This window comes from Hyaena hyaena, unplaced genomic scaffold (genome assembly GCF_003009895.1).
Source record: "Hyaena hyaena isolate Hyena2069 unplaced genomic scaffold, ASM300989v1 scaffold_876, whole genome shotgun sequence".
NCBI classification, from domain to species: Eukaryota; Metazoa; Chordata; class Mammalia; order Carnivora; family Hyaenidae; genus Hyaena; species Hyaena hyaena.
In genome coordinates, this window is record NW_024081512.1 from 768662 (window position 1) to 779894 (window position 11233).

Sequence of the window (11233 nt, forward strand, 5' to 3'; positions counted from 1 at the left end):
TAATGATTTGATCACCAAATGCCTTCACTCATCCCTTTACTCATGCATATGTCCATTTGTCAGAGATTGGAGAACCCAGCACTGTTGTGGTGTAAGGATACACAATAGTGAAAAAGATACAGTCCCGAGTTCTTCCAGTTCTTGGTAGTGACCTGAGCAAGGGACAGGGCGCTGGAATGCAAAGGACATTGCTTGCGAGCAAGACGTTTGGGATCTTAATTCTACTTCTGTCCTTCCACTGCTGGGCGGCTTTGGTTCAACTATTTAACCAGAGGGCTTCATCTGCATGTGTGAAATGGGACTAAATTATCTTTAATTTCTTAATTAACTTCTAAAATACTTTGCTGAAGAAAACAGACACACACATCTGGACATAAAGGCAGATCTCCTTATATATGAGGGCGTCGCTAATTTCTTTATTAGGTTTTGGCTTTTCGTCCTGTATCTGATTTCCAGAAACGAGAGTGGATATACATTGTATTTTGCTCAATGTGTTTACTCATCTAAGATTTTACATGTCAGGAATTTAAATGAAAAAATGGTTTGGCAGCCTCAGCTGTTGGAAGAGGCAGCCAGCGGTGAGTCTGTCAAAAGCAGATGGCCTCAGAGTCTTCAACTTTAGGATTTACCGTGGAAACCAGAAGGCAAATGAGGACCTTGGGGGAAGAAGAAACTTACACGAATGTCATGCAGTTGGGGTAATGGGTTTATTGTATCTATTTACAAGTAAGCATTTACTGGCATTTTGTCAAAAATGAAGGACAAAGGAACAACAACTATTTTAGCCTGAAAACGACACAGCTCCAATCGGCCAATACTGAGCATAAACACTGTCAAGAGAACAGAGAACCTGAAGTGAGCGCTCTCTGGTTGTGTGGTTAGTTACCCAGACAATCAAGTCCACTGTACAATGCAAGCAGTGCGCGATAATGAAATACGATTGACCGGGGGGTGTTTGGGGGGGGGTGCAGAGGGAGGCTTGCTGGGCCGGGGGTCATCGGCCGGAAAGGGGGTTAAAATCTCATAAATCCTCCATATCTCTTCTCCATCTCAGGAACTTCCTTGGAGTAGCTTTCTCCTTCTTCGTCAGACGGCAGAGAGTCGGCAAAGCGCTTGAGGAAGCCCCCATACCTTTTCTGGTAGTCCATCCACCACTCGGGACGGCCGACTCTTCTCATGAAGCCCCCATACCGCTTCTGCAGCTCCTTGGCTTCTTCTTCCAGTTGGGGGCTTCTCTTCAAGGCTCTCATGAAGCCCCCGTACCTCTTGCTCACTTCATCATCATCACTTCCCTCTTGGTGGTGGCCGCTCTCTCGGTTGTCCCCCGTTCCCAGCAGCTCTTTCAGCAGGTCTGAAGAATTGGCCAGGGTGTCTTCCTCCTCTGCGTCCTTCTTCATGAAGCCCCCGTATCTCTTGGCAAGGATTTCCCCTGCATTTGCCTCTTCTTCTGGCTCCTGGGGGTAGAGCTCATCCATTTTCTTCATGAAGCCTCCATACCTTTTCATGAAGCCGCCATATTTTTTGGCTAGCGCGTGGCCCTCCTCCGGCTTGCTGCTCTCTCTGAGGGCGCTGGTGCCATCTTGAGGCAGCTCCAGCTGGGACAGTTGCAGAAGCTCCTTGCAAGTTTCCCAGGTTTTGAGAGAGGGCAGTTTCCCTTCACATTCCAGTGTGCAAGCCTGGGAAAGGAATCCCATTTAGTGATACAAAGAGGCTTTTCTGGTTTCATTAGGTAAACACTGTGTGTGTGTGTGTGTGTGTGTGTGTGTGTGTGTGTGTGTGAAGCGTTCTTCCCCATGGAAACTCTCATTTAATGAGGTGATTTCCATTTTCAATATTCTGAACAGGTAAATCAAAGGAAAATGGTGAAAGCATCGAATCCTAACCACTAGGCCACCAGGGAATTAGCCTAAATTAAAGGAAAATGGAATCACTGTGGATAATTCGCGGAGTCAAATTAGAATTTTTCTTTGAATTTGAACAGATTGTAGCTACCAGGCCATTTCAGTATCGAAAGAGACTTTTTTTCCACCCCAATTTTACCTAGACTGGCTGCCCGCACAATCTAATTTTACCGCATAACCTTCCACTGTGATTGCATTTTGTTTGAACTTTTTCTGAGCAAAAGGGAGAAACTTCTCTTTACCTAAGTGGGAACATCACTCCCAGATTCCTTTTATCTTCTTGTCTTGCAGATATGATCAATATTAATAATATCAGGTTTGTTGACGTTATTGTGTTACTATTCTACCTGGAATGGCACTTAGTATTCCTGCAAACATTTTCATTCTTTAAAGAAAAGGAGCAATTTCAGAGTACGCTGGAAAAGAAAGACATTCTAAAACTCAGTTTAAGTCTAGGAATTATTTGGATATGACATATTGATTTGCTGAATGTGGAGATGTTTGTTTTTTGCCCACTCGGTTGGTTAAAACAGATTTAATCATCCTGAACAAAATCTTTGTTATGACAAGGTCTGCTATGAAACTATACATATGCAGACGTTCACACATGATTCGTGTTTCTTAACAGTTACTGGTGTACAGAGAAGTTTTTTCCTCCCAATGGAAATCAGATTATTTGATAAAATGGGAATGAGGAGTGATCTGTATATAATTCCTTCTTGTTATTATGTAATAATTAAATTTTAACGATTATAAGATTTAGGCTATATGTTCTAATAATCTTAAGATTATCTTCCAGTCAATAGATCACTTGGGTATGATAAAAAGGGAATTAATATTGCATGAACATTTATAAAGTCTATACAATAGTTCTGGGCATTTCAGGGCTTTCGATAGCTGCCTGAAGTCTACTTATGGAACCCAGGTTACAGACCTTTGATTTAGAAAAACCAGGCCCTGTCTTGGTATTTAAAAATATATTGGTATATTAATTTGTATAAAACACACACAGGTTACTTTCACCATGCAAGAAAGCGATTTCTCAGTGCAGCAAAATTCCTTAGAGTCCTTTCACCAGCTCCTAATCATTATTTAAGCTTTGTGTCTAAGAAGATTAAATACATTCATCTATAAACTCTCAAGATGACGCAGTTAAAATGATCCTGTGTTATTCTTCATATCTGAGTAAGAAACAAAAACATCATTAAAAACGTAAGATGTTCAAGGGTCAATAACATTTCCATTCTAAAAGGAATGCTCTCTTTGCTAAACATTTTGTATACCATCACCAGCAGGCTTTTTAATGTTGGATTATTTCAACAAGAAATGATGACAAATAATCAGAAAAAAACCCCACTCATACTAAAGAAGTGATGTTAATCTATCAGTTCCTATACATGTCTATGCATTTTGGGGTGGTATTTACCATGCTCTGTGCTCGATGGTCAGGATCATATTAGACGGTACACTTAACCTGGACAGCGACCATGACATGCGTGCTTAGCTTTGCATCCATTACAGGACAAGCAAGCACAAGTGCTTTTCATATGGTAGAGGCTCAATATCTGTTACGCTGATTCTACATAGTCAGGCTACCCCATTTCCCATATGTCTTCTGGATCCAAGCTGCAATTCCAGAACTGTTGTAAATGCCAACAGAGCCACTAACAAAGCCTTTTGTCACAGAGAAAATTACCACCCTACTAGTAAGCCCCAAAACCAGTCAGCTGAACAAATCAGAAAGACAAAAGGCAGACGAAGGGGATTGTTGTGTCTGTTTAAGATGCAGCATTTTATCATTGTTAAATACAACGCCCTACTACGTGTCTTCGCATTAAGGCCATGCTGGGACCCGCCCATATTGAAGGTTTTGGGTCGGGTACCTCAAATGAAACAAGCACACATTTCACCTGAACCCTACACCTTGGGTTTTCTGGAATCCGCTCCTTAATTTTCATCCCTGTTTTATACGTCTACAGCACAGCATTTCTTTAAGGGCTCAAATGAGGAACTTAACTCCTCGGGTTAATACATTATTTCTACTGAGCCTTTTAAGTCATCACGGAATTTCAACAAACCGAGAAGACAGTGCGAAGGGATCTCTGGCGGAGCTGGTTAGGATGACGCTTCCTGCACCCCAAATTCGGAGAGTGCTCCAGCAGAGCACCAGGGCTGATCTGAGAGCACAGGGACTATGATTAGAACGAGAGGGTTTTTTGTTTTGTTTTTTGTTTTTGTCCTCAGCTTCTCTTCCCCCTAACCTTCGGCTCCTGTCCCGTAGTTTATCTTTGCATCCTTGTCACCTCTTTGGACACGGGCCACCTCTCCTGTGCCTTTTCCACAGCCAAATCAAGCTGTTGTCTTAGCAGGTATTACAAAAGTACATTCAAGGGCAGACAGAAGTTGCATCCCGGGTCACCTGCCCGAAGGTCGCGCTGGCCTCTTTGTCTCCCTTCCCCTGCAGCCCTGTCTACCGTCTCCCACCCCAACCCTTTGCCGTCTCCCACCCGCAGGTGAGGGGGAGGGGCTTGACGGAACTGAAGCTGAAAGGGCTGGAGAAATGAAACTCGCACAAAGACAACGAAAGGTCACTTAAAAACCATGACAATATTTGCAGGGGGGATGGGCTGTGTGGAAGGGGGCCCTCGTGGGACGTGTTAGGAGCCGGGGTGACTGAACACCGTCTCGGGGCAGGTGGGGCCACAGCCTACTGCTCTCCGAGATGCCGAAGGGCGCGCGTCTCGGCCTCCTGTATCCCCAGGGGGTAAAGCGAACTCGGTTTGTTATCGGTCCCTAGATGGTCGCGGGTCGCCAAGCCGAGCGCTCGAGCGGGACTTTCGTCGGCGTGCAGGGAACAGTCGGGCCCCTGCGTCACCCGCGGGGCCCGGGGAGGCGCCCCGAGTCCGCAGGCCCGGCTGTCCGCGGCCCCCCGGCCCCGGCGGCCGCCTCGCGAGCACTCACCAGGGGGTTGAGGTCGGCCGGGCGCGCCAGGCGGTAGCTGCACGTCGCGCAGTCGTGGCCGCAGTCCGCCGTCACGGTGGCCAGGAGCCCGGGCCCGAGCGCCAGCAGCCCGGCGCAGAGTCTCAGGAGCCGCGCCATGCGCTGCGGGGGGAAGGGACGCGGACTCGGAGCCTGCCGGCCGCAGAGCGGGCCTTCTGCAGGGGCCCGGCGCCGGCACAGTCCCCGCGGGCGGCTGTCGAGCCGGAGGCCGCAGGGACGCGCCGTCCTGGGCTCCCCCCGCCCGCCGGCCGACGCCACGCTTGGAAGCCCGCGGCCAGACGGCCTCGCGGCCCCCAGGCTGGCACTGCCACCCCGAGCCCGGGGATGCCCGGGGCACTCGCTCGCTTTGGGGCTTCCGCTGCCCAAGGAGGATTCTGGAGAGAACACCCACCTGCCAAGACCGAACGCAAAAGAACGGGAGCCTTGGGGCGGAGGGGGAGGGAGGGGCAGGACGACATTCACCAGGGTCACAGACAGGCCCCCGAAGAAAGTTGGGGGCACCCCATGCGATGCATGAAAGCGCCGAGGAGGCTCAAGCGGGCGGACGGTGGCCAACGCACGCAGCCAGGGCGCCGTTCGGCCAAGTTCACTCACGTTGGCGCCGCGCGGATGGCGCAGGCTGGTCGGCGACATCGGGTCCCAAGCGCTGCTCTGGAAGGGAGAGGACAAGGCAGGTGCGGGCCGGGCGCGGTCGGGGCGCAGCGGCCGGGGCGGGGGGGGGGGGCGCGGGCCTCACCGTCGCGGGCCTCGGTCGGTCGGCGTCGCCGCGGGGCCGCGGGCTGCACTGCGGGGCTCGGCGCGCCTGCCTCGCCCGGCCCGGCTGTCCCGGGGCTGGCGGCGGCGGGAGTCACTTTATAATTAGCCCCCGAGCCGGGGAGGCGAGCGCGCCCCAATCGCCGGCGGGCTGCGGCTGACGCAGGCCCTACGCCAGCCCCGCGCCGACGCCCTCGGGGGCGGGGTCCGGCCGGCCCGGCACGCGGCCCGGGGCGGGGGCGGGGGGCGCGCGGCGGCTCGGCTCGCGGCCGGCTGGCGCGCAGAGGCGGCGAGGGTGTGCAGAGGGAGCGCGATGACATCAAGTCCCCCCCGAGTGAGGTCACTGAAATCGCACGCCCTGGGGGTGCGGGCTCCAAGATCAGAGCCAAGGGGAGGCGTCGGGGGGGCCTGGGGGGCAGACTTAGATTTCTGGAATGTGCTGGTGAACCTGCCCTCGCCCCGCCTCCCCTTGGGGCGCAGCGTGGTCGCGGTGGGGGCCCAGCGCGGCCGTCCCGAATGTCACTTATGCACCTGTCTGGACCCACCTCCCGCGGTGGTCTAACCGCGTCCGGCGCCTCGTCGAAGGGTTAAAGTAAAGAAAGATGGAAACTTATTAGGCATCTTAAAAAAGCTCGGGATCGCTTTCCCCTTTCCGTTCGGGAGACCACTTTCCAAACGTGGACTGGGCCGGCGTCCTTCTAGGGACGGGAGCAGGGGTCGCCCTAGGGACGGGCAGCCGCGCAGCAGCGGCTCCCCAGCGCGGCTGCCAAGCCGGACACGCTTTCCCTGGCGCTCTGCCCCGGGGGTTCGCGGGGTGTCTGACGAGTGAGAGGGGGTGCAGGGCGGGCGTGAGGCCAGCGTGCCGGGACCCGCGAGGGCGCGGTGAGGGACGCGGTACGCCGGGCGTCCGGGGCTCGGGGGCGCACGTCCGTCGGCCAGGGGCCCGGCCAAGCGCCCGGCGGGGTCCGGGCTGGGGGTCGAGGCGCGCACCCCGCCACCTCCTGGTTCTGCGGAAGATTGCCAAGAAGCCAGTCGTTCACTTTACGTAAGGCCTCACTTTCCTCCTTTGGCAAATAGGAGCAAGAAGTAATGTGCATTCGCGGGGTCCCGCAGAGACGCAAGTGGAATGATGCGCGAAAGCGTTTAGCCTGTGTCTGACCCATAGCAAGCCCTGGAAACGTGCATCTACGCATCTGACATCTGTCACCCATCCACCTGCGGGTTTGTCGATCACACCCCATCGTACATCTATTGTTTATTTATCCATCCACGTATCTATCTGTCCTGGCCCTAGAGGGAGACCACAGACTGTCCCAGAGCCGAGAGACAGAGACAGAGAGAGAGACAGAGAGACACAGAGAGCGAGCGCCAGCGCCTCCGGTCTTTCCCAGCCACACGCACGGCCGCAACCTCAGCCTTCGCAGGTGCCCAGGGGAGGCTCGGGCCGCGCTGCATCCCCCACTTCGGTCGCTAGAGGGCAGCGCTCTCCTGCGGAGGTTTGCGAGCGCAGGGACCCGGCCTCCCGGGCCGCTTCAGGACCCTCACCCTGGGTGACCGCAGCGCCGCGGGGCGTGCACGGCCTGCCTTCCGGGCAGGGGCAGCTCTGCACTTGGGGACCTGGACATAATAGCGGCGGGGCGCGTAGCCCTGAGAAGCCGGCGTTGACATCTTGCCCGGAAAGCATCACACGCCTCTTGGACACTTTGGGCCCTTCCCATCAGGGGGCTGATAGAGTCATCTCTGGCTACTGACTCTCTCTCTCCGACCAGAGAGGAGAGCTTACATTTGTAAATGAGATTTCGCCCCGTTGCCTGGGCTTTGTAGCTCGTGCAAAACGAGTGCATGAGCAAATCCTGCCGTAGAGGAAGGAGAACTCGCTGTATCTGAGCCCTGGTACACGTAGCGTGGCCGAAGAAGTTTAAATACACGATCAGGGGCCAGAGGCTGAGAAATGTTGGGGGGGGGTGGGAGACGACGGCACCCAGTGTGGCTTCCTCAGGACTCACGGTGCCTGACACGGAAAAACTCCTTAGAATCTTGGAAACTATAGAAGCTGAAGGTTGAAAGGAGTCTGGGGGGTAATTTATTCCAACCCTCATTTTATAGATGGGAAACGCTGAGCCCCGGAGCGTGCAAGTGGCATCCGAGTGACTGGCCCAGACAGTGGCAAAACCAGGTTCTGCCCAAGCTTTCCGGGGAGAGCTCCTTCCTGGCATCTACCCCGGGTTTGGTTTGTTTCTGTTGGAACAATGAATGTCGACTCTGAGTTAGTTTCTCTTTGTGGCTCGGTCAGTGAAGCATCCGATTCTTGATTTTGGCTCAGGTCATGATCTCATGGTTGGTGAGTTCAAGCCCGCATGGGGGCTCTGTGCTGACGGCATGAAGCCTGCTTGGGATTTTTCTCTCTCCTCTCTCTGCCCCTACCCTGCTTGTACTCTCTCTCTCTCTCTCTCTCTCAAAATAAACTTTTAAAAAAATATCAGGAAAGAGAAGAGAAGGGTAAAGAGAGGGCTGCCCCCAGGTGCAGTCAAGGGTACTAAGTGCCTGTCCAGTGTTTGGGATACTGCGGGTGCTGAATAAACATGCTGTGTGACTGGAGGGGTGAGGGACATGGTCAAGGGTTGATACCGTTGGCAGGTGCCAGGGATGAGCTCTTCCATCCCCTCCCCCGTGTGCCCTTGGAGGCTAAGGACACGCATTTTTTAAAATTCATTCCTTTATATTTCACTCACGGCAGTGGGCTGCAAGGAATTCATCTTTCCATGATCCTGTAAATATTTTGAAGAACTAATAGATATTGCTGTTCCCTCCTGAGAAAAGACTGTTCTGGAAATCAGACTCAACCAAGGGAAAGGAATCTTCTCTTAAGGTGTTTAATCCAGAGAATTCTGATTTCCATGTCAGGATCAAAATATCTCCTTCTTCTGATCCTAGGGTCCCAAACCGTAGACAAAAGGGATTTACTCCAAAGATCAAAAAGAAAGTGGTTTGTAAAACCTTGATGCTGAGTGGTGCTCTGGCTGCTGTAGAGGGATTTTAAAAGTCTTTGCGATATTCTCTTTCATCATTTCTGGGATGGAAGATGCCTAAATCGAATGCTATCTTTCAAGTGCCTGTTCTCCCCCGGCCCCGCTTCCTGCCACCCAGATACAGATATTTTATTATGGAACTTGCTACCTCTTTGCTGCTCAATCTCTAACCAGCAGGCACACGGCAGTTTCGCACTTCAGGGATCGTGTAATGCTGCAGCATAAAAACACCACGTTCTAACATTTCAGATGTTTGGAGCCCTGCCAGAGGCAGGGTAAACTTGCCTGTTTTCCATTACAATCTAAAGTGTAGGCTTTGAAAGCTAGGATTCTGTGAGCTAGGCACATTACCCTGAAGGACCCCTGTGAAGGCAGTCGTCTTCAGGCTGGCTCAGAACATGGGTCACAGACGGTCTCTAAGTGGGATTGACTAGAAAGCATGCTTTTAGGGTGTGATAGATCCCCATTTCAAGGAAAATGAGTCTGGTACATTCTCACTCTGAAAAATCCAGGAAACAAAACAAACCTCTTAGCAGAAAAACTAATTTGGTGCACAGTTGCCTAAGAATGAGTTTAAATAATAGGTAATGTGTCAATGCTTCAGAAAGAGAAAGCGGGAAGGGGAGGGGGAGGGGGGAGGAGTGAACAACAGTAAAAACAAGGGAAACTAAACTCAGCACATCAAATGTAATGTGTACATATGTGTAAACTTGGAATTGAAATAGAGTTCCTAAATTAGGCCTTCAGCTCTCAGACACAAGAAAATAAATTTTCATACTAAGCTTAGGTAATTAGATCATGAATAAAGCAAGTCACATGATGACTCATTAGATTAAAAGAAGATATAGCTGGGGATCTAACCAATATATGGATTCTTTTTTTTTCTTCCAGGAATCTGAATCTTAATTTTATTTCTTCCTCCAATAAGGAACAGAAAATTTAATTTTAAGCAAGGTATTCTTTATAACATTAATAAAGAATAGACATTTTTTAGAATAAATCTTACAAAAGAGGTACAGAGCCTTAACAGAGAGCATTGAAAAATGTTCACGAAAAACACTCAAGACCAAATAAATGGAAAACATAATCCCAAATTTAATTACTTCCTGTGGTGTCATTTATCTCGTTCCTCTATCTCCTGCATTTTCTAGCAACTGAAATTTACATTTTAAGTCTTGCTAGATTCAAATTAAATGTTTTTGATGAGATTACATTATAGGCAACATTGTCTACTTGATATTGTCTACTTTATATTCCATTATATAAATATATCTGGTCATTCCATCATGGCTGAAGCTAAGAATAGACTCAATAGGGTGATTGACCGCTGGATTGGAAGGATCTTCAGGTTCCTTTAGTTATCATTGGCAAGAAATTATTTTCATGGTCATTATAAAATTTATGACGAAAGCAAAGAATCCAACAACATTTCCCTTTCCACATTGACACATGTAATCCACTTCTTTTGCTAATACAAAATGATTACGAACACAGACATGGATTTAAAAATGAAACTTCGAAACTCGAATTGAGAGCTCGCACAACCAACCCCATGCAGCTGGCTTGTAAGTACTAAAACCACATCCTCCGCATAGAAACACATTTCCCATACTTTTTTTTTTTTAATTTTTAATGTGTTTTATTTATTTCCGAGAGAGAGAGAGACAGCGTGAGCAGGGGAGGGTCAGAGAGAGAGGAAGATACAGAATCCAAAGCAGGCTCTAGGCTCTGAGCTAGATGTCAGCACAGAGCCCAATGCGGGGCTCGAACCCACGAACCATGAGATCATGACCTGAGCCAAAGTCAGACGCTCAACCGACTGAGCCACCCAGGCGCCCCCACATATCCCATATTTTGAAGGTAGAGATTTGGGGTGGTAGTCTGGAGTTCTGCTTCCAGGAACCCTGCTCACGAATCGCCTCCTTCTCACTCCAACCTGGCTTCACTTTGGGTTGTGATAGCACCCTCTTCGGGCACAGGTAAACAAAGCCCTCTAGCACCTCCATGCTTGTCCAGAAGAAGGAGGATGTACTTGATAACTGGCTGCTCAGTGATGTCTAGGTGCTGTAGCGTGGTCTTAGCTTTCCACACCACGTTGCAGGATTGCTGTGAGCTCAGGACATCCCTCATCCAGCTCTCTGGTTCTGGTCTGGGTGGGTCAGGCTGTCAGACTCCGCTCAGATCAGATGGCCTTCAGAGGAGCCCCAGAGGAAGCTGTTCTCAGTCTGAAGTGACCGGCTTGCAGACTCCAATGACCCGCGTCCAGCCTGGCTGCCTCATGGATTGAGAGTGGTATCTGCTGGCCTACCCACCATTCACAGCACCCTGTTTGGGAAGCTCCAAGTGTAGCCAATGGCTGTGTGCAGGCTGAAAAAGTTCAGATGTTTGAAGGATTCCAGAGCACCTTAACTTGTAAAGATTGATTTTTGGAATTGCCTTGAAGAAATTTGGTAGCCCCCTCAGAGTCATGCTAGAAAATTGCATTGCCTCTTTGGACCTAAACCTTGTTTAATAACCTGAGTTTGATTTGCTTTGGGCTGTTTCCAGAAT

The 11233-nt window shown here is 50.5% G+C and overlaps 1 protein-coding gene and 1 non-coding gene across 2 annotated transcripts; both read right to left on the bottom strand.

The window, feature by feature from the left end:
• Window positions 1-394: 394 nt before the first annotated feature.
• On the bottom strand, window positions 395-5716 carry PENK (proenkephalin). The gene is made up of 4 exons (XM_039220287.1): window positions 5638-5716; window positions 5496-5552; window positions 4863-5003; window positions 395-1676 (listed from the first exon to the last, which is right to left on the bottom strand). Exons 2-4 carry the CDS (start codon window positions 5532-5534, stop codon window positions 1014-1016), a joined length of 843 nt encoding a protein of 280 aa, XP_039076218.1. The 5' UTR covers window positions 5535-5552; window positions 5638-5716; the 3' UTR covers window positions 395-1013.
• Window positions 5717-10432: 4716 nt separating this feature from the next.
• On the bottom strand, window positions 10433-10517 carry TRNAQ-UUG. The gene has a single exon. It is a non-coding gene; the product is annotated as a tRNA-Gln (tRNA).
• Between the last annotated feature and the right edge of the window lie 716 nt (window positions 10518-11233).